The sequence below is a fragment of the Rhineura floridana genome, chromosome 8, assembly GCF_030035675.1.
Source record: "Rhineura floridana isolate rRhiFlo1 chromosome 8, rRhiFlo1.hap2, whole genome shotgun sequence".
In the NCBI taxonomy this organism is placed as follows: Eukaryota; Metazoa; Chordata; class Lepidosauria; order Squamata; family Rhineuridae; genus Rhineura; species Rhineura floridana.
In genome coordinates, this window is record NC_084487.1 from 105,822,742 (window position 1) to 105,844,151 (window position 21,410).

The 21,410-nt window shown below is 42.1% G+C and overlaps 1 protein-coding gene across 4 annotated transcripts in view; it reads right to left on the minus strand.

Annotated features, from left to right (window-relative positions):
- GRAMD4 (GRAM domain containing 4) overlaps nucleotides 1-21,410 on the minus strand; it is a 115,152-nt gene that overhangs the window by 63,421 nt on the left and 30,321 nt on the right. For all 4 annotated transcript variants that reach the window (XM_061640283.1, XM_061640280.1, XM_061640281.1 and 1 more), the window contains 2 exons: nucleotides 13,958-14,168; nucleotides 4,654-4,774 (listed from right to left, as the gene is read on the minus strand). In XM_061640283.1, coding sequence (XP_061496267.1) covers nucleotides 4,654-4,774; nucleotides 13,958-14,168 — 332 coding nt within the window. The remainder of the gene's footprint in view (nucleotides 1-4,653; nucleotides 4,775-13,957; nucleotides 14,169-21,410) is intronic.

The following is a 21,410-nucleotide window of genomic DNA, read 5'->3' on the forward strand; positions in this document are numbered from 1 at the left end:
CGGGTAGAGCCTGGGCGGTGGCTGCGCGGGTAGAGCCTGGGCGGTGTGTGTGTGTTTGGTGCACTGAGTGGGGCAGCTACATGAAGGGGAATTTTATCCTACCTAAATGTCCCATGTGTATGTCTCAAGGATGTACCTGTACAAGGATGTACCTTGTACCTGCTTGCAGAGGCCTCAACAATGGAACAGAGCCAATGCACTTCATGTGCTGTTATTGCTAGGATTTTTTTACCATTTACAGGGATCTCGGACCCTGGAGAGGGAGGATTGTAGCTCAGTAACAGATCACTTGCTTTGCATGCAGAGGGTTCCCAGGTTCAGCCCTCAGTGCCTCCAGTTAGGGCCAGGAGATACTTCTATTGGGGTCCCCTTTCCCATTACAGAAAGTGAAATAGGAATAGACTCCTTTTCTTGATACTGAAGTATATTTTTAGTTTAAATTAAATGTTACTTTTCATTTACCAATTACCCAGAGAGGTAATGGGCTATCGGACAGCCATCTGTGGGGATGCTTTTATTAAGGGATGTACTGAGAAGGCCATTCCTCTTCCACACTGTTTTTGCAAACCAGGAAAGTTCAGAGAGGGGCAAAATTTGCCTGCACTCCCGCACCCTCCTGCTGCCCGTGGCCGCTACTTGTTTGTGCAGAATACCCTAAAGATGCTCTGTCATAACATAGCGGCCATTTGGATGGGAGCAATGCTATGTAATTACAAAGAGCAGAGGCTTTTTGAGGGGGGCGGGTGGCAGCCAGAGATAGAAAGGAGGCTGCAGGAGCCAGTAAGGATCCCAGTTAGTGCTGCAACCTCACCTCCAAAACTACCTCAACTCCAAAAATGCAAAGGGAACTCATCCCCTCTTTTTCACTGTTAAGCTTCTCCTCCCCAAATACGTTCTTCAAAACCCAAGTAAAAATATACAAACCTTTCCATCAGTTAAGTCCCATACACCTCAGTCCCAAAACCCATTTAATCTGCGATATTCTGAGTAACCATACATAGGATTCTGCTGTATGTGTGCAATCACATGCACCCTCCCGTGGGAAGAGGTAACGATATACTCAGGGGGATTTTCTCATAAGTAAGTATGCATAGAATTGGTCCAATTCATATTTTTCTGAGTAAATTATTTAAACATAATGGAATTCTTTTCAGCAATCATGTGCAGGCTGCACATTTGCTTGCATCTTCTCTTTAGCTAGTTTACAAACTGGTCTGTGGATAAGCACTAGTCCTGTGCTTTTAAGAGTCATTTGATCTGCAGACATTAGAAGATGACATTGCTCAACTCCATGCCATCTAATAACTGATGAATACGAACCTGCAATTAAAGGCACAACAACAGGCTAGAAGGATATGTGGGGCCAGGGCCCCTCAAAGGAGTGGGAAGCAGCCCCCAGCAGAGGCTGCTCAAGAAAAGTGTCCCTTCCCAGCTAAGCTCGAGGTGCTATGGACCTTGCTTGCAGACTGCCCAGTTATGGGGAGACTCGTTTTATTAGGCAGGTTTTTCTTTATTATGCGGTTTTTCCGGATCCTATACAGTGGCCCCCGGCTTGCCCTTATGGCCAGCAAACTTAAATCAGTCTTAGGTATGGACGCACTGGTCCAGAGGAGAATTGATAAAGACATACAGTTGGGCAGGGTTATTGGCCCCTTCCCATCATCCCCTACCTCTGCTCTCACAATGCCCCCCCCCGTATAGTGCCCAAAGTGGCAGTGGGCAAAGTCTACCTGATTCACCATCCGTCATACAAGTGGGGTCAGTCAGTGATGGCTTCATACCAGATAGGCTATGCACAGTGCACTGCACTTCATTCAATATAGTGCGCACCTGTGGCAGAAATGCCTTATGGGCAAGTGTGGCAGCTAATCTGCCAGCATTGCCAGCTGTTACACACGGTGGATTTTGAGCTGCTGAGTTTTGCCTTTTAGGTCAACTATGCAGCAGAGCATTACCTATGGGCTGCTGTATTCTTGCATGGAGCACTTCAGCCCCTTCTTGGAAGGGACAGCCAGGAGACGAGAGGCCCCAGAAGCGGTGGGGCACTATTTTCATGATTTACAGTTCTCGGGTAGGGCAGACTTTGGGTGCATGTTAGCACTTGATGGCACAGTTTATAGCATAGCTATGAACTGGGGGGTTCTTTAGGCAGCTGGGAAAATGGAGGATCCTGCCCCAGTGTTCACCTTCCAGGGTATTAAAACTGACTTTTGGACCCAGGGCTGCAGGCTGCCTGGGAAAAGCTTGAACTGTTGCAGATCAAGATCCTGGAGTTTTCAGGGGCTGGGAAAGTGTTTGCTTTCTGCCCTTCAGGTATTGGGGGCCTTCTGCGGTGGGGTTTATGGTGCCATAACAGGGATTTCACAGCCTTACCACAGGTTCAGGGTTTTGGCTGCCTTATGCAGTGTGGTGTGGCCCCCTCCTTTCCTGCAGTGCGTCAATGGTGTTTCAGTTAGAGGAAGGACCAACTCTGCTAGTCCCATACCGCATACTGGGAGATGGGGGAGAGGAGTCAGAGATGGCCAGGGCAGGAGGGGATTCCTGGGAGTTAGAGGATGGCAGGGGCTATGCAAAGTGTGGCCTATTCCTATGAATCACGTCCTGGAATTCATCACGGATGGTAGGAGTAAAGCTTGTCTGTCAGTGTGTCGCAAGGTAGGCTGGCAGGGGGCCTTTAGGACCATTCAGATGTCTTGGGATATGTCATGTGCTGGCCAGCTGGCCCATGCACACCCCCATACCCCTTATCCTCATCCTCCATGTTCACCTGACCCGCCAGGGATTGTTGATCAGGGAGGTGCTCTGTGACCATCATGCTTCAAAGCTCAGCAGTTGCATGTAGCGGCCCTCACACTTAATTTTGGAGCCTTCCGGATGGGGGGTGGGGATCTTTTGGGGCCAGGTCAGACTTCCCTTCGAGCCATCCTGGGGTCCAAGGTTTGTTTCCAGGCAGACGAGGAGTACAAGAGTCACTCCACATTATTTTACCCTCCCCTGGACTGGACACTTCCCCATGACGGCGTCATAGTGTTTTTGACCTGAAGCTATAGGCCTGGTTGCCTGATATTCAGGGGGAGGGATCTTCCCTCATAAAGTTTCGGTCTAGTGTTGCAGTGCCTGGGAGCGGACCCATGGGGGTTTGAGGGTCATGCTCCTCCGGAATTGGGGTTGCCTACCCGGCAGCGGAATTGCCTACCTGGGACGGTCTATTTTGTTTTGGTATATGCAGGTGCAGGCCGTCGGGAGGTGGAAGAAGGGGGCGCATGGAATACATTCATCCCGGGGGCGAGTCTGAAGGTCCGGCACCCAACTGTTCACAATTGTTTCTGTTTTGGCAGGTTGCTGGACGGGGATGGAGCAGATGCGCAGCCTACTCTGCAGCCATGGCATGATCTCATAGGCTGGCCTTGGGGCCACAAACGCACATTGGTTCACAGCTGGGCCTCTGATGGTGGACCACGGTTTGGTGGCTGGGCCGACAGAGTATGCGCTGGAATGGTCTCCTACCCATGTCGTTCCAGCAGGGTTCAGGGCGGAAGGTTCTGCAGGTGGTGGTCATTCCCCTGGGTGGGAATTACCTTGGTTACTGAAGGGCAAGACATGTGAGGACATGCAGTTGAGGCCACAATAGCCACTGGTCGTCTGCTGTGGTCAGACAGGAAGGGCAAGGCCCTCAGTGGCAGGCATGTGAGGACATGCAGTTGAGGCCTCGGTAGCCTCGGGTCGTCTGCTGTGAAATGTGTTTAACTAAATACACTTGTATATGCTAAAGTCCTGCAGCTTGCTTATCATAACACACACACACATGATAAGCAAGCTTCAGAACTTAAGTAGTTAACCACTTAAGTAGTTTGCCCACTTTTTAGAAGTTTTGTATTTTAGTCATACATCATGCATATTTAAAACAGTGGTTGTATCCCAAGACTGCGTGAGTGGACTTCCACTCACGCATCGGGAGTTTCCATCCGTTCCTCCACCCTTCAGGTCCTCAAGATCTGTTCTGGAAAGTCTCCTGAACCTTTGGATCAGATACAAAGGATTGGCAGGGTGCTATGGGGGGGGGAAGGAAAGAGAAGTCCTTTTACATGAGCAGAAGTCTGTTCTGCTCATAAAACAGAGGCACTGGATACAATCCACTATATTTTAAAAATATACAATACATGAACTTGTGTGCCCTGAGTCTAAGAACCTCAACAGAGAAGAAATTCAGTTTGCACATGCACACACACAAAATAAATCAAAAACAGGTCTATATGGCTTAGTCATAGTGTTTGTACTATTAGGCAAAAAACCTTACAACCCCAAAAAGAACACCCCCACCCAAAGGTACATATTCCATATCATAACAATAGTAAAAAGCTTCTAAGTTGCATGGCACCTGATATATTGAAAATAAGCAACTTTCTAGGTTTGCCATATTCATTTGGCAAAACAAAACATCTTTCTAAAAACATTACAACCATTACTTCAGATGTATAAATGTGAAAACATTTAAGAGAATTGAAATTGTTTCTTTTACATTAAAACACTTTATTACAAGATTAGCCAGTACTTAAACATCTACATTTCCAACAGCCCCCACTCCCTGGCCATGCACTCGATCGTTGCTACATGGGCCACTATCACACCATAAAAACATTCCTTTGTACTTACGCAGAAAGTGTTTTTCCAGTAAGGCAATTTCCAGATGGCCTTTGATCTCATTTAATCTGTCAGACTCTGTTCTGTTATAATCCTGGGCTCCTGAAGCCATGATGATGGTCCCAGGACCAGCCTATATAGGGGAAGGGGAGAGAGAACAAAACATTGGTAGCTCAGAAAGCACCCTCTCTAAAGGGGGCAATTTACACACTCCAGAAGAAAATCCAAAAGCAGTTCATAAGACATGGATGCATTTTTTAAACAAAGCGAAGCACAGAGCAAATCAACAAACCTCTTACTCAGCATTGGCTTGCTGAAATGAATCAATAGGAGCTAACCGTATCTCTATTAGGCATTTTAGAACACTGCGCATGTTCACACTTCCAAGAGCCATAAGGGAAAGCATTTTGAGTCCTGCAGCAAATATCATCATCAAAATTCTTTTTTATTGGGTGGAAAACACTTTTTAAATAATGGGTATTCCAAGTCAATAAAGACCTCCCCCCCACCCATACATTTAAGCAATTGTCAGCAGCATGCAGACTTGCTGAACACTGGCTGACCCTGCATAATCCTCTCTCATGTATATGCTAATATAGTATGGAGCACAGCATAACAAAGAAGAGAAAGAGACCGCAGTCCTCATGCAACACAGACAATAGAGAGGAGCACTCATGTTCAGAACAGATTGAGAAAAATCTTGGAAATGCCAAGCACCTGCTAGATATAACTAATTTCCTTCTCTGTAAAAATAAACAATGGAAAAAATGTAGTGTTGCAAAGATCAGAACTGATACATTAGCTATCAAGAAAACAGAGCTGTTTTCAAGCAAGCGAGCAGCTACATAAAGTGCAACAAAGAGATATACATGCAAAAGAAGAGGTATGTCTTTGGACAGATTGCTAAACTGCATGACATGGATCAGCAGGGGGCAAATAAATGCATCATGCCGCCACAATGATCAAACGATGTAGGACTGCAGAGTGCCACTAAAGACTGCTTTTGAAGTGGCACCTTGGTTATACTGGAGATACTGAAGTTTGCACTACAACAAATGGCATTTCTGTATGTGTTCAGTCAATACGTATTGCTTGGAAGTATACACCCCTGGTTAAGGTTGGGAAAGACAACCACAGATCTCCCACAATAATGTATAGTTTGCATGCAAGTCTGAAAGAGAGGATAGACCTGCACTCATGGCTAAATTGAGATTTGATCCAGTCTTCCATTCAATCACTACACTACAGGAAGATTAATTATGCCACGTAAACTGGTAAATTTCAATTTGTCATCACCATTAAAAGAAAGAGCAGAAGAACTTGTTTTGTGGGAAAGGAGGCAGAAGCTGGAGAAATGCATCACCATAATCCACAAGCTGCCAGGTTCGTGCTGAAGTTGCTGAAGCCTTCTAGTTTCTGAATGGGCACCCCCAGAGGAATTCATAAACTTCCCCAGCAAGTGGTGCCAGACAGTTTCCTATATACTTGAACATCTAAGAAAGGGTCACCTTCGCTTCCTCTGAACATCTAAGGAAGGACAATTTCAAATTATTTAATAGGACCAGCTGATGCCCACACCAAATTGATCCACAGAATGTGTTGTCCTTTCCACCATCAACCTAGGGTATACAGAAACCTCTTTTTCAGGGGCTTTCCTCAGTCTTTTCATAATTATTCACGAATTTAGTGGTTAGAGTGTTGAACTATGACCTCGGAGACCAGGGTTCAAATCCCCACATAGCCATGAAGCTCACTGGGTGACCTTGGGCCAGTCACTGCCTCTCAGCCTCAGAGGAAGGCAATAGAAAACCACCTCTGAATACCGCTTACCATGAAAACCCTATTCATAGGGTCGCCATAAGTCAGGATCAACTTGAAGGCAGTCCATTTCCATTTTCAATTAACTTATATCCTGCCTTTTAAAAAGCAACTTTTTCACAAGGCAGCACACATTTATTAAACAAGTATATAGCAATAGTTTAAAAATACATAATTTACTCAGGATTGAAATATAAATATCCATCATTGTGACCAGCATAGATAACATGTGCAAGGTGGCACACAACAATTTGCATGGGGTGAGTTGTTTGTTTTTACTTAATGGCAGGCTGATCTACAGGATTAGGCTGTACTTTTTGACCAGGATCATTAAGCATCGCTCAGAATAACATCAAACACAGTTTATCAATGGACTGGTAATACTCCATCTACTTTGGAAATATTCCATCTACATGATGCAAGCTTCCATCAAAATGTCTAGGCCTTGGTCAACCTCACATGCTTCAAATGTATAAGAGCTCTTTTCAACAGACTAGAGCCACAGTTGTGGCCATATTTGTTAAGTGGGAATTTTTTGACATTTTGTGGACCACAGGGGCAGATTTTGTCAGAATGCTTATTTTTCTACACACCTACAGAGTGCTCATTCACTTAGATCCTTGTCAGAGGGTCAAACTAGATACAGTAATACCTCAGTTAACAAATCCTCTGGATAAGAAGCACCTTTTAACAAAGTCTTCTTCGGGTGCGGGGGCGTGGGGGGATGTACACTCTGACATAATCAGAATGTGGTTCCTTGTCTACTGGATTGCGGCTGCTGTAGGCAGCTCTCTTATGCGTAACTGGAATGGCACTCCTTGCCACGTGGTGTCTGCAGTAAGTGCTTCAGGTACCCGGGAAGCACTGTTTACTGCAGACACATCTACTTGAGTGTAGGGGAGGATGGCACAGACAGACAGAAAGACAGAGCACACAGGGCGATGGTGGCGGCTGCCCCTTGCCTGCCTGCTCGAGTGTATGAGAGGAGAATTGTGCTCAAAGCTGTAGATTGCTATAGCAAGATGCTACATATAAATAAAAATAAATAAAAATAAAATTTAATTTATGTGTCGCCTATCTGGCCGATGGCCACTCTAGGCGATGTACATATAGTAAAATGCAGCAAAATACAATACAATAAAATACAATATAACAATATAAATTAAGATAACAACAATACAGGGTAGGAGGCATTTCAATCAGAAGAACATTAAGCTTCCCCAATAGTCCCAAAAGCCTGTTGAAAAAGCCAGGTCTTTAAGGCCTTGCGGAACATATTCAGGGAAGAGGCATGCCGAAGATCTTGTGGGAGGGAGTTCCAGAGGGTGGGGGCCGCCACTGAAAAGGCCCTCTCTCTAGTTCCCACCAATCTAGCTAATTTGGTTGGCGGGACTGAGAGAAGGCCTTGTGTGGCCGATCTTGTCAGGCGGCATAATTGGTGGTACATGATAAAAGAAAAATGCATTTCCTGGAAGAAGCCTTCAAGTGATTTCTGTGCAAGGCTTATCTAACCTGGTTGCTTCATTTCAGATATGTGTATTGTTAGTTTTGAATAAATAAGTTTGCTGAAATATGTTGAACTGCTTTTCTTTTTTTGTACATGTTACCAAATTCTTTCAAGCTACACAGGAATTGGATTGGACTGTGAAAGACCAACCCAAATTATGTTTGCATTTTGACCAATTTGTAGGGCAGTACAATATCTCAGAGAGGAGGTCAGGTCTCCTGCTCTCCTGGTGCATTCACTATAGCTGCCCAATTTCCCTGTTTTTTAAATTTTGATACAAATATCTGTTGGCTATAGGTACATTCTGAAATTGCAAGAGTTTTTGCTTATCAGTGAATTAAATAGGATGCCAGGCATTACTAAAATACTCGCCCATCTGGTATTACTACAAGCACTTCTTTCTCACCCATTTCTCAGTGCCTATTACACAGTTTAAAATGTTTTTCTGTCAGCATGATGACACTTTCCATGAAAAAAGGTTTCAGAAGCACCCATTAGAGTTGTCATGAAAATTGGGGGGGGGAGAGAGGTTGTGAACTTTATCAATCTTTTTGAGACAAAGGTTGTACCCCACCTTTCCAACATCTCAAAAAAAATCCATGTTTCAATACAACCACAAGGTTTCAAAAAAGCAAATGATCCAATGAAATCAAAATTTCCCTGTGTATTTTTTCCTTTGTAACACAGCACAAAAATGCAGGCTTTATATTGCTAAATATTTACTTATAATGATAATGTGCTCACTTTTCTAGGAAAGTCATATGACACTTAAATATAGCAAAGCTAATGCAGAACTAACTGTCAAGACTTCAGCCCTCGTTGGCTTTTCCTTAATCCGGAAACATTTTGTCAATACACTAAACGAGTTGTGCCTATCTCTAGTATTTAATCTTCACAAAAAATTGCACTCAATTTTCCAGTATTAGAATCTGAATTTGTAACATACAGTGCAGTTATATTATTTTCTCTTGGTACACAAAACAGTACAACAGACCACACACACACTTTTCTATTTATTGCCTTTTCTACAGGACTAGCTAGGCATATAGTAACTGTTCGCTACATTAAGAGATAGTACAGCACTTAAAAAATACCCAGTCATCTGTTCACCTGTGATGAATAATGTCAATGTCATACACTGTTGACATAAGTAATGAATAGGCAGCTGGCCTAATCACTTTTTTAAAAATCAAGGCTGTATTAGCATTCCATTATTACGCTGCACTGTGTTCTTGTGTGAAACTGTACCATAACTACATATTTCAAGAGCAGCCAGAAAACTGGAAACACAAATTCTCCTGGAATTAATATTAAAAGTAGCAAGGACTGAAGTGTCACCTGTAGAAAAGTGTATGTTCTCTACAAAGAACAGTATAGTCTGATCTAGTCTTCTGAAACTGGATACAACGCAGGTAGCCTGCTCAGATTCCACCATGTATTAACTACTATGAGAAGCAATGCTTTCACAGTAAGTGAGATGTGCCAACTTGAAGTTTGTATTTAAGTCTTTATTTCTGTCTGTGTACCATATATCTATGTTCCCAAAATACTTCATTTTATATGTAATACAAACATGACCCTACTCTTTTCCAAGACACACTGATGTATTTGTACTGCGTTTTAGACACAGCAACACAGAGCTCTCAACTGATTAATCAGAAATAGCTTTGAATTATAAATGATTCCATATAATAGCTTGGGAAAAGTACACAAACAGTGCAATCCTATCCATGCCTACTCAGAAGTCTGTCCCATTGAATTCAATGGGATTTACTCCCAGGCAAGTAGATATAGGATGTCATTTGATATGTAACCACAGTTTCCACACAGGTGGAAGATTGTACGCATAACCAGGAGCGAGGTGGGAGCAGCCACAGGACAGCAGCAACCAACCATGCGAGTGGAGACAACCTAAGTGACACCTCAGGTAACTTTTTTAAAAGGATTACAAAACTCCTTTTTAAAACAGGCCAATTTGAAGCTATTATTCATGGTGGCTAAATGACCCCCATTTTCAAATCTCCACTCAGCCATGAAGCTCACTGGGTGACCATGGGCCAGTCATTATCTCTTGGCTTAGCCTACCTCACTGGGTTGTTGTGAGGATAAAATGAAGAGGAGGAGAACTGTGTACACCATCCTGAGCTACTTGGAGGAAAGGTGGGATATAAATGTAATAAATAAATAAAATTTTCAGGAGCAATATGCCATTTATTTATTTGTTTATTTATAGCCTGCTTTTCTTTCATCATAGAACCTCATCTCAGCTGATCAGTGGGGAGAGGGGGAAAGGCTATGTGTCAGTGTATGTGTGAGTCTGCTGTGTCTTCATGTACATATACATGAGTGTGAGGTGGTCACCTCCTACCACTGGCATACGGCTCCTGGAGGGCTGACCAGGGGTGAATGGAGCCCATGTCCACAGAAGGGCTAGCCACTCTCCTCAAAGCACTCCAAAAGTGCATCCTGATCTGTCATGTGTGTGTCACACACTCCAAGGACTCTAGGTATTCCATTACCAAATCAGTAATGTGAGGCAGAGAACAGGATTTCAAACCCAGTAACACCTGCCATTCAGCAGCTATAGCAGCACACTGAGTCCAAGGCACATCCATCTTGTTTGGGGCCCATTGAACCAGAATGTAACCAAGCACCAAGTCAACAAATGAGAATTTATTACCCCATGAAGATCACCACATAGGTATACTTGAAGATCCTAAATCAAGGGAAGGGGACCTTTGCCCCTCAAGATGTTGTTGGACTATAACTCCCATCATCCCAGACCATTGGCTATGCTGACTATGGCAGGTGGAAATTGGACTTCAATAATATCTAGAGGGCCACACGTTCTCAACCCCTCCAGTGTTAGGACAGTTAAAGTCCTAACATTACAACAAGACTATATAATTTATAGAAAAGAAGGCAAATGTTCCCAGTCTATGAAGTACCAACTGACAGCACAACTCTAACCATGTCTACTCAGAAATAAGTCCTGTTGAATTCCATGGAAATTACTCCCAAGTAAGTTAGGACTGTGGCCTTACATTTCACTCTGTTAGACCCGTACGGAGGCATGACTGTACTACAAATAAAATAAAAATAAGGAACCCTGTGTTTTCTATACCTTAAATATTCCAACTCCATGAGTGTTCTACAAACACTCTAAGAAACACTGTAACGCTCAGTGTACAATTATTCAAAATCTATGAAGTGATGTCTTATGGAAATAAAACTCTCTAAACATACACATTTATTGCACCCAAAGCTAACCCATAAAATATTAGATGTGAGCCCAAACTAAGACATTATACTGGGAAGAAAAAATAAAGTTATCAAACCTATGTTGTAAGACATATTTCTAAGTAAATCTGACAAATGGTCTATGGAAAGTAAATTTTGTTTAAAACCCTCAAGAGCTTCTCTGCACCATGGGTGAACTGAAATGTTTCTAACTCAGCTATCTTGACCAGTATTCTAACTCACACAGCAAGGTCATGCTGTGGAGTCAATCTAAGAGCTGAACTATCCACTTCCTTTGTGGCATGGCACAGAGCAAGTTATTTTTAAACTGAAGAGGTTAGAACAGGCAAATCTACAATACTTTAGAACCGGGCACCAATCACCACAGATATCTTCTGGTTACATTCACCGTGTTTCCAGCAATACCTAACTTTATTGTATTAGTGTACAATAGCAGCCTTCAGCCCTTCCAGACTTAAGGCCCACCTTCAACAGAGGGAAGACTTTTAATTTGCCATATAATATGTTTTCAGCTTTACTACATCTGTTTGTTGAGATCTGTCCTTCTCTAGGGCTGAATGTATAGAAGCTGTCAGTTACAGCAGGTCAATCCAACAGTGTATGTCTAAACTCAGATGCCTGGAGCCTCTCTGTATTAACTTGAGGTGAAAAAAATTGAGATGTGGAAGATACATGATCAGATCCTTTGCCATTTTCAATTTCATATAAAAGCTGTCCTAGAAATCTTCACATTTGATCAGGGCAAAGGTGCTGAGTGGGGTGGGGTGTTAATGCTTCCCTGATCTCAGTTGCCTCCCCAACACCAGCTATTGGCCCCCATTATAGAAAACACAGAAGGGAAGGTTCATATCAGAAAAATGGTGCAGGATGACAGTTAAATCAGTCAATCCCCATTGCATCTACTATGATCTAATTCAAAAGACCCTTGTAGTTCCTTTTAAGTAAAAATGTAAACTTTAGGAGATCCAATTATAGATTCCCCAGATCTCATATATTTTGGCGCTCAGTGAGGAAAATGCACTTTGCAGTCAATCAGTGATAAAATAATAGTATTATTATGAATTATTTCGTTTATGAATTGCTTCCTATAAAGCATCTCAAAGTGATTTCACAATACAACAAAAACATATAAAACAAGTGCATATTTTAAACAGTGCATGTTTTCAACTCCAATAATAGATATTGACTGGGATAAGGATCTCCACTGAGAAGGCTTGTTGAAAGTCTTCAACAGGTGCCAGAAAGCCAGCATCTGCTTGATATGTAATGGGAGGGAGTTCCAAAGGGTAGGTGCCACCACACTAAATACCCAGTTCCGGCATCATGCAGAATGAACTTTCTGATAAGATGGGACCTGCAGGATGCTCTCTCCTCCAGAGTGCAGTGATCCACTGAGTATATAGGGCAGATGTGGGGTACTTTGGCCTTCCAGAGGATGCTGAACTACAGCTCCCATCAGCCTCAGTAAGCATGACTAATGGCTAGGTATGATGGGAGTTGCAGTTCAGCAACATCTGGATGGCCAAAGATTCCCCACATCTGATATAGGGGAGGAGACAATATTTCCGGTATTCTGGTCCTAAACTGTACAGGGCTTTGTACACCAGCCGCTGTTGGGAAAGAGAACCCTGCCAAAGATCTTGAAGGGCTGTGGCAGTCAGAGTAAACACAGCTAGATCATTCAAAGGTGTGACAGTAAAAAGCAGCTGCATTTTCTCTCCCCCTTTATCTCAGTCTTTCCCTCTCTCTTTTCCATCCTGCTCCCACAAGAGGATTATAGCACCACTAGTGTAAGCCACCTTAAATAAAGTCATGACATATTTGTCGGTAGCAAACTACGACTTGAAGGCCAAATGTAACTACTCTGCATCAGACAGCATGCTCTGAAAAACAGCACCTGAATTAACATTTTATTCTCAATCTGTCATTCTGTCTTCAATGCCAATCGCTGCCCGAATTAAAATACCATCCAACCCAATTTAAAATATTGGGTTAGGTCTCATAATACACATAACTAGTAGGCTATTTGTATAAATTGGATTATATCATGAACACACAAGTCACATGTTACACTCCAGCCTCAAGGTTTAGATACATCCAAAATATTGCATCAGATTTACCTCCACTTCCCAGTGGCCTGTTTTAGGCATAATCCTTAGTCATGGTTAACTCTAGCTGAGATTCGTACCCTTCTCTGGTTAAGATCTCACATGTACCATGAAACACTAGTTTAGCTCAGAGGATATATACAGGGAGAAATCACTGTTTCTCACCCTGCAGAGAGGCTGGAGAGTGAAGAAAACTGCCTTAATCATGGTTTGCTTGGTACAGATGAAATACTCAACTATGGTGTTAACACACACTCAAATAACATTTCCAATGTTTCACATCCTGGCTTGTGGCTAATTCTTTAAGTATGGGTTAAATCAGGGATGGGACATCTGTGCCTCCCCCAGATGTTGTTGAACTACAAATCTCATTTTCCCTGACCACTGGCCATGCTGGCTGGAGCTGGGGTATAACAACATTTGGAAACTACAGTTTTTTCATCAGTGGATTACATATTCAGATATGATAATGTATGAAAACAAACCATAGCTAAACCATTAAGTGCACATGGGTCTAATTAGAAAAACCAAGTGAAGCATAATCTTCACTTAATGATTACTTAAAGGATTTTTCAAAATAAAAAATGGCAGTAATATACACATCATTAGCTCAGATACTTACAGGGTCTCTCAATTCATCATTGTCTTTGCCTGCCGTACGAGGTATTTTCATAGGAATTTCATCTCCACATTCAGTGTCTGAAGCATTGGGAGACTCTGCTAAATCAAGGAACTCATCTCTCTTGTGACCTCTGAACCTTATTTTGTCTAACCTCTTTAGCATGTTCAGCACTGCGCCTTTCTGTTTTATCTTAACATGACGGTTGGAGTCCCTGCAAAACACAAAGGAGAGCAGAAGAGACAAGTGGAAGATTATTTTCAGGACATTCATGATATGACAGATATTCTAATTAAACAGAGTATTCTTATAATCACATATTGAATGCTTGCTGTGGAAACAGTAATCTCATTTCAGAAAGAAAAGAATATTCAAGCTTACATTTTAAAATCCTTTGTAAAATAAAAAGTGAGTATTCATAGAAAGGAGACCATTTTTTGTCCATGGAAACAATCTTTTCCACCAGACAGATAATAAGAAAGTGATCACGGAATGACCACCATGACGTTTTGTGTCTTGCTCCCAGAAAACTGTACCCTTTACCAATACTAAATTTCAGAGAGGTTGACAGAATATCAAAATATGCTGTTATATTTATATCAAAATATATCATATATCAAAATGTGCTCTCAGGAAGCTTGGTGATCACTATTATGCATATGAGGCAGGAAACCCGTAGTTCAAATCTCACCACAACCATGAACTCAATAACTATTCCCTTATATATGACACTGTAAAGAGTAAACACAGTGACGCCATTAGGGTGGGAGCTAAACTTATTGTCTGGGTCAAAATGACAATTTAATCCTCAATTATGTCTGATTACAGTCTATTTACTTGGTCCCATAAAGAACCTAAACAACCTCTGTGTCTAGCCTCAACCCTGGCTTCTATTTTCTTGGTCACATGAGTGTGTGACAGAGTGTCCAAACCAGGAAAATACTTAGAAATGTCAGGTCACAGAAAAAAAGATCAGCCACCAGCTGAGGACAGCTTTCGCCACTTCAGTCAAATTGACTTGACCTTGTTCTTTCCTTGCACATGTGCAGGTACACAGCAAATCCATGCATCTTGCAAAGCATGCTCTTCGTCACAGAAGCTTATGTCACAATAAACCTGCATGTCTTTTTAAATGCTAAAATACAATTTGCTGCTTTGGCAGCAACAAACTACCCTTCTGTAATAAATCTATTATTCTCTAAACAAACATTCCTTTTGCCCGCCAATATATAAGAACTAGAAATGTGATCTACTTTGTTTAAGAGTGTTTTAAGGACAGCTAAGGTAACAAGCACACAAACATTTGCATTTAAAAAAGTTGGATCATTCAACAGAATCAAGTGTTATATGTTGTTTTCAATTATTAAGTTCCATATGCAATGCAGGTTTAGTCAAATTCAGTTGCTCAAATAGTGTTTCATTTCATACAATATTATAAAAGAATATTGCCTGTTTCAAACAGATGCTGGTGATGCAATGCTGAAAATGTGAAGTGGTGTCTTCTTTCTGGTCAGAAATTATTGCATGAACTTTGTTTTGGAAAAATCATTTATTTTTACGGATGTTCACACACTTTTAAATTATATTCCTGTGGTGTGAGAATAAAAGAGGACATAGTGGCTAGGGGACTTATATTACAAGGATGGAAGGACAACTCCATCATCTACTACCCAGTGGTCAGAAGATCTCACTGCCCTTTCTTAGTGTGGCTTATAATCATCAATCACATTTAGATACCTATTTGGACAGTTATTACTGTTATTATATTTATATCCCACTCTTCCTCCAAGGAGATTAAGGTGGCATATATAGTTCTCCCCTTCCTCAACAACCATCCTGTGAGGTAGGTTAGGCTGAGAGTTGGTGACTGGCCCAAAGTCACCCAGTGATCATATGGACTGCCTATATTAATCTGTATGTTTAAAAATAAGAATGTTCCATCAGTTCTAAATGAATGTCATAAGAATTGCAAGAGTGGGGATGTGCTGGCTGGCCCATCCTCTCCATTGCATCCCTATGCCCAGCTCACCACCTTCTGCATGTTGGAGAGTAAATACCTGAGGTGGAGAGCGCACAGGACTCATGGGGCTCCACACACAATTTAGAACCCAGATCCTGTAGAAAGCCTCCATGAGTATGCGAGGCTCTCCAGTGATTCACCCTCCAATGTGTGGAGAGCAGTAGGGTCTAGCACAGGGACAAGAAAAGGGGGAAGAGGACTAAGGGGTGCATTGCCACTCTCGCTCACCAATTCTAATCACTGAACTGAACACCAGATAGGGTTAGTTTTGTAGGGACATGTGTATTCTGAGACCCACTCAGTTTTATGAGTACATGTACATCCTGAGACCCATGCAGGAAAAAAATTACTACGGCTAATGCTGGACTTGGGCACAAGAGGAGCTAGGGCTCATGACTACCTGGAAATCATAGCCTCTGATGGGTGTGCTCCCTTAAGTGAGTAACTGCCTGCTTGCAGTTATTAATCAAATATATGGGATCCAATTGGCTTAAGAGCGTAACTCACTAACACAACATCTGAAGGTACACATGTGCCTGCAAATGTCTTCATTTGTGCCCTCAGGGTCTCCTCCCCTTGCTGAAATTGGACTTGAAAGAAGCCTTCTACTCTAGCAAATAAAACAGGTTGTGCTGTATATATGGTTGATGTGTGTGTTGATGTCCAAGATAGTGTCTCTGGCTTGAGCCTACAGGCCAGAAAAGATTGGCGACCACTGGGTTAGGAGAATTAAAAGAAACCAAGGAGAAGGGGAAGGTCAGGACCCTACTGGTGCTGCTAGCCTACCTCCAGCTGGGCGTTGGCAGCACTGGAAGCTCAGCTGCGCGAAAAGTGTGTGAAAGTGAGGAAGTTCACAAACCTGGGAAGGAAATGAGTGAAGAGGTGGCAAAGGCTGTATCCTATATGAGAGCAATCAGATGGGGCAAGAATGAGAAAGAAGAAACATGCTTTCCATCCTCTTTAACAACCCAATTTCCAGACCCAATTTTGTACACATCAGTGGTTACTGCCTACCTAAATTTTTGTACTTTTGAAACTACAAATCTGACAAAAGGCGAACAAGTGCTGAAGAAAAGCGCCCTAGTATGTCTGTTCCCCAAGCATATTCCAACTGAATTACAGCCTTCAAACATTTCCCCAAGTTAACTATAACAGCATGCATGTATCATAAACTGACAGTTCAAAAATACAGCAATAAATGCCAAAGGAACTCCACCATCTAAACTATGACCTGATTCTGTTTACCAACTGCATTAACAGACTCTTGAAGGGCAAAGCCTATAAAGCTTCTGCACAAGCCAAACCTTAAAGATTTAATATGATGAAACATGTAAGTCACAGAAAAGCTTGTCTTGCAAGCCTTGCCATGGTTATGATGCAAGCAAATTTTGCCAAGCTAGTTTGTATTTTTTCTTTCTAGAATTGGAAACACACCAAGATTACAACACTTCTTGTATACCAGAAGTCGATGCTATGCAAAGATCACAAAAACAGCTAACAGAACAGAATGCAGGATGAGGACTGAGATAGACAACACTAAGACACAGCTGCTGCAGCCTATAAAATTAATCTGAGAGGAAAATGAAGAAAGAGAAACCTTAAGACTGGCTGAAACGACATGCTATGGGGACTAACACATCTGCTTAAACTCAGGTCTGCCACAAAATGTTTAAAGCAGGGCAGGGTCCAATATTTCAACTAGCAAATTAGGTACACAGGTAAGATTAGGTACACACTCTTAGGACCCCCTACTCACCTCCACATAACTCACCCCCAAAAGCACTTTTCTCCTAGTGGAGTTTACTCCTATTTATCAAGGCAGAACTGTGGAGAGAAACATCTGAGGGGATATACTATGGGGAGATAAATCTTTCCTCCTGCCCCATACCCACAGACTGATCCTCAACCACATGCCCATTTTCCAGGAAAAAACAACAACAGACTTCACCCCATCAGCTGCTTCATGCAATCCTTGCCACCATGTTGACTACTTTGGGCTGGAGACTTTGGGAGTTGACTACTCCTGGAGAATTCACACCACCCGGTGACTATAACATCTACTTACTTAAAGGGCAAAAGCACGTAAATATCCATCTCACATCACCTCATACTATGCTTTTTGAATGCATTAGGCTAAGAGCCATCAAGTGATATGGCAGCATGTTATTATTGTTATTATTTGATTTATATCCCACCCTTCCTCCCAGCAGGAGCCCAGTAATGAGATATCTATCTATCTCTGTCTGTGTGTATACACACACACACACACACACACGTCTGAATCAGCCCTGAGCAAACAGATAAGGTGATGTTTTCTGTACACGAGAAGAGTGATGTGCTACTAATATCATCCAACATGAAGTTAAAGAAACAAAACTGCATATGAAATGCTGGTTTGTACTTGCGTGATTGGTTAATTCTTCAAATTAAAAGAAACTAAAGAACTGTGAGTCATATTATTTGCATCCGCCAGTGTGACATTCATGTATTCATTAACAGGTCATGGTAAGCCATAAACCATGGCTGTCCATGCACAAGTGAATTGCACCCATTTCACTCCTCCCTATTCATGATGGGAAGAAACAAACCACAAGACCTGGCTTAGCATTACATCCAAACCAAGGATTGTGGGAGTTTTTTCACTCCCTCCCCCCCCAAAAACACCATACTGTTAGTGAAGAAGAACCAATCAGCCCAGAAAGGTGCATTCACAATAACTAAGATTTCCAAAACAGTATCACAAAGCTCCTCTCACCCTCCGAGATGTCTCATTCTAGAATGGTTACTTCTAGTTAAATAGTCCTCTGGCTCCTTTTTCAACTCCTCCAAGCTTCTTCATTCCACAAGCCGCCTCTTCTTTGCAATCCACACTATTTGTGAGTAGCATGTGTGCAGCATATCAGGAAGAGAAAGAGGTTCCTACACCCACCCCACCTACTGCTGTGACAAGTGCCACTCCTTACATAGTTTGTTTTGTGTGCCTACCTAAGTGATCCTAGGAGCACAGCAGAAACAAAGCCACAGAATTTTATTAGACAAACTGTATCCAGGAATGGATCATGAAGGCGGCTTAGTAGAAGGCTACATGGGTATTACTTCAGGATAGGAAAACTATGTCAACACCACATGTCTATGCAAAGCAGGCAGGGAGCCTCTAATGGCAGCAGTTTGCCACCATATGTGCAAATCCTGAAATAGACTTGTGTGTCTCTCAGTATTATTATTTATATAGAGATTAATTTCTGTAGAAGGGAGGAGGAAGCCAGGCAACTAACCATTGAGCTGCCATCATAGCATCTCATCTGAGGCATAGCTGTTGCACATGGCTCTCCCCTTTCAGCTCTGAGGCAGTGAAAACTGTAGGAGGGAAGAGAAAGGGACTGTAGAATGTATATAGCCAGGCAACTGACGTTCCAACTGCCAGTACTCAGGGGAGTCATATGGGATAGAAAAAGAAACACCCTTAATACTGGGGACTTGAAAGGAAGTGGCTACCATATAGCACTGTTATACTCTGTTAAGAATAGAAGCAGCCCCAAATGTAATTATTTTACGTAAGCTGCTTTGGAGAGCCATCTGGAAGAAGAGGCAGGGTAGAAATCATGTGTGCATATGAATAAAATAGTGCATGTTTCTTCCAGTCCTAGCATCCACATAGGAAACCATCCTGTGTGAAGGAGCCTTATTCAAGCAATAGGGTCAAGATTAGGAGTGCCATACTAACACGCCTGTAAAAGTGTTCCCTGTTCTATTTTTAGGGTGCAGAGAGATCCCAACAATTAAGAGAAAGCCCTTCAGGAAAGCTACAAGAGGATGTGACTCAACTCAACACAGTGGGAGAACAGTAGAAGCAGTGGCATTTCAGTGCTTTTTAAAAAAATCTCATCCCACTAGCATCCTACACAAGAGTCTATTTTGGTATTCAAAATCCAGACCTGTTTCCTATACAGATTATTGACAGTCATACTAGCTTATATAAAACATTCACTGGAGGCCATTTCAAACATTTGAGCTCAACACCATTCGTCTCGTCTAGAATGCAGAGTTGTCCATGCAAATTATTCACTGTCTAGTGAAGAGTATCTGTACTTTAAAAAGACACATCCTTTCATTATTATTGTAGCTGTGGCAATATTTGCTCACTCCCCCCCCCACTCTTTACCTTCTAAAATAGTTTTTTAAAAGTTGTATGGTATTGGCCTCTTAACATTAAAACTGCCCTAGGATCACATGTGATGGTAGGTGGTTGAGAAGTTGAACAAACAAAACAATTTTTGACATTTTTATCCAAACGGTAAGCTTGCCAGCCAATAAAGCTTAAGCCAACTCAGCTATTATCAGCTTCAAAGGGGGCAGGGGGGAGATTTTCTTATATTTACAATGACCTCTCCCACTTTCGAAAGACACTGATACCCACCAGTGAAAGAACAGTATCTCCATGCTTTGGGTATGGACTACTGTTCTTACCCTAAAGTGTTTTTCTCCCAAAAGCACAACACAAATTCCTAACATATACAACAAAACAGGTTAGTCTGAAAACCAGTATATGGTCCTCAGAAACATCCATTGTCACTAAAATACTATATGAAGCACTAGCTAAACAATGCATGAGCTTGTGTCTCAAGAACTTTGATCATATTTAAATTGACATGGAAATTGATTGTCACCTTTCACTCCCCGACTATTGCAAACAGAATTTTTCATGCCAGGGAGAGACTAAGGAATCGAGGCTTGTCAATACAACGATATTATGTCAATACCTCATCTCCGCTCTCTTTGATTAAGCAATATCCAAAAAGTCTACAAACAACGGGGAGATGTAGCAGGACACTTACTCTGGCTGCAAAACAACAGATCTCAGCTCCGATATATCCAACGAAATCAACCTATCCACTTCTTGCGGAAAGCCCTATGTTTACGACTTTAAGAAAGGAATTAGAACCGGAGGAACTACAACTCACCGAGATCTATTCTCAACTATCTGGACCAGAAAGACTATTAATTGTTGACAAATTATACCATCTCATCCATCGACTGGAAACTGTAGTACCAAATATGATTCAGCAGGAACCCTTCTCAAACAATGTCCTCAATGGAACTGACTCTGAGTTCTCAAGCTTGCCAGATCCTTATATGGCTCATATGGCACCTTCTATGTCTAATCGAAACTGGGCTAATGTTCCGTCACTGGGTGGAGTAACGAGCTCAAATGTAAGCCCTCTGGACCATGGAGAAAAGAACTCTTTAACATGTTATCTAACAGATACTCATACTCCAACCCCCCCGAAATGTATAGCTAAATCAGGTGCCGTTTTTATAGACTCCATGGGAGTCCTAGATCAGATCACGGAAATAAATTGATACTCTCAACAACCAAATTCTTCTTGTCCTGAATCTCCGCCAACCTTTCAGAAATTTTATCCAGAAACAACTGAT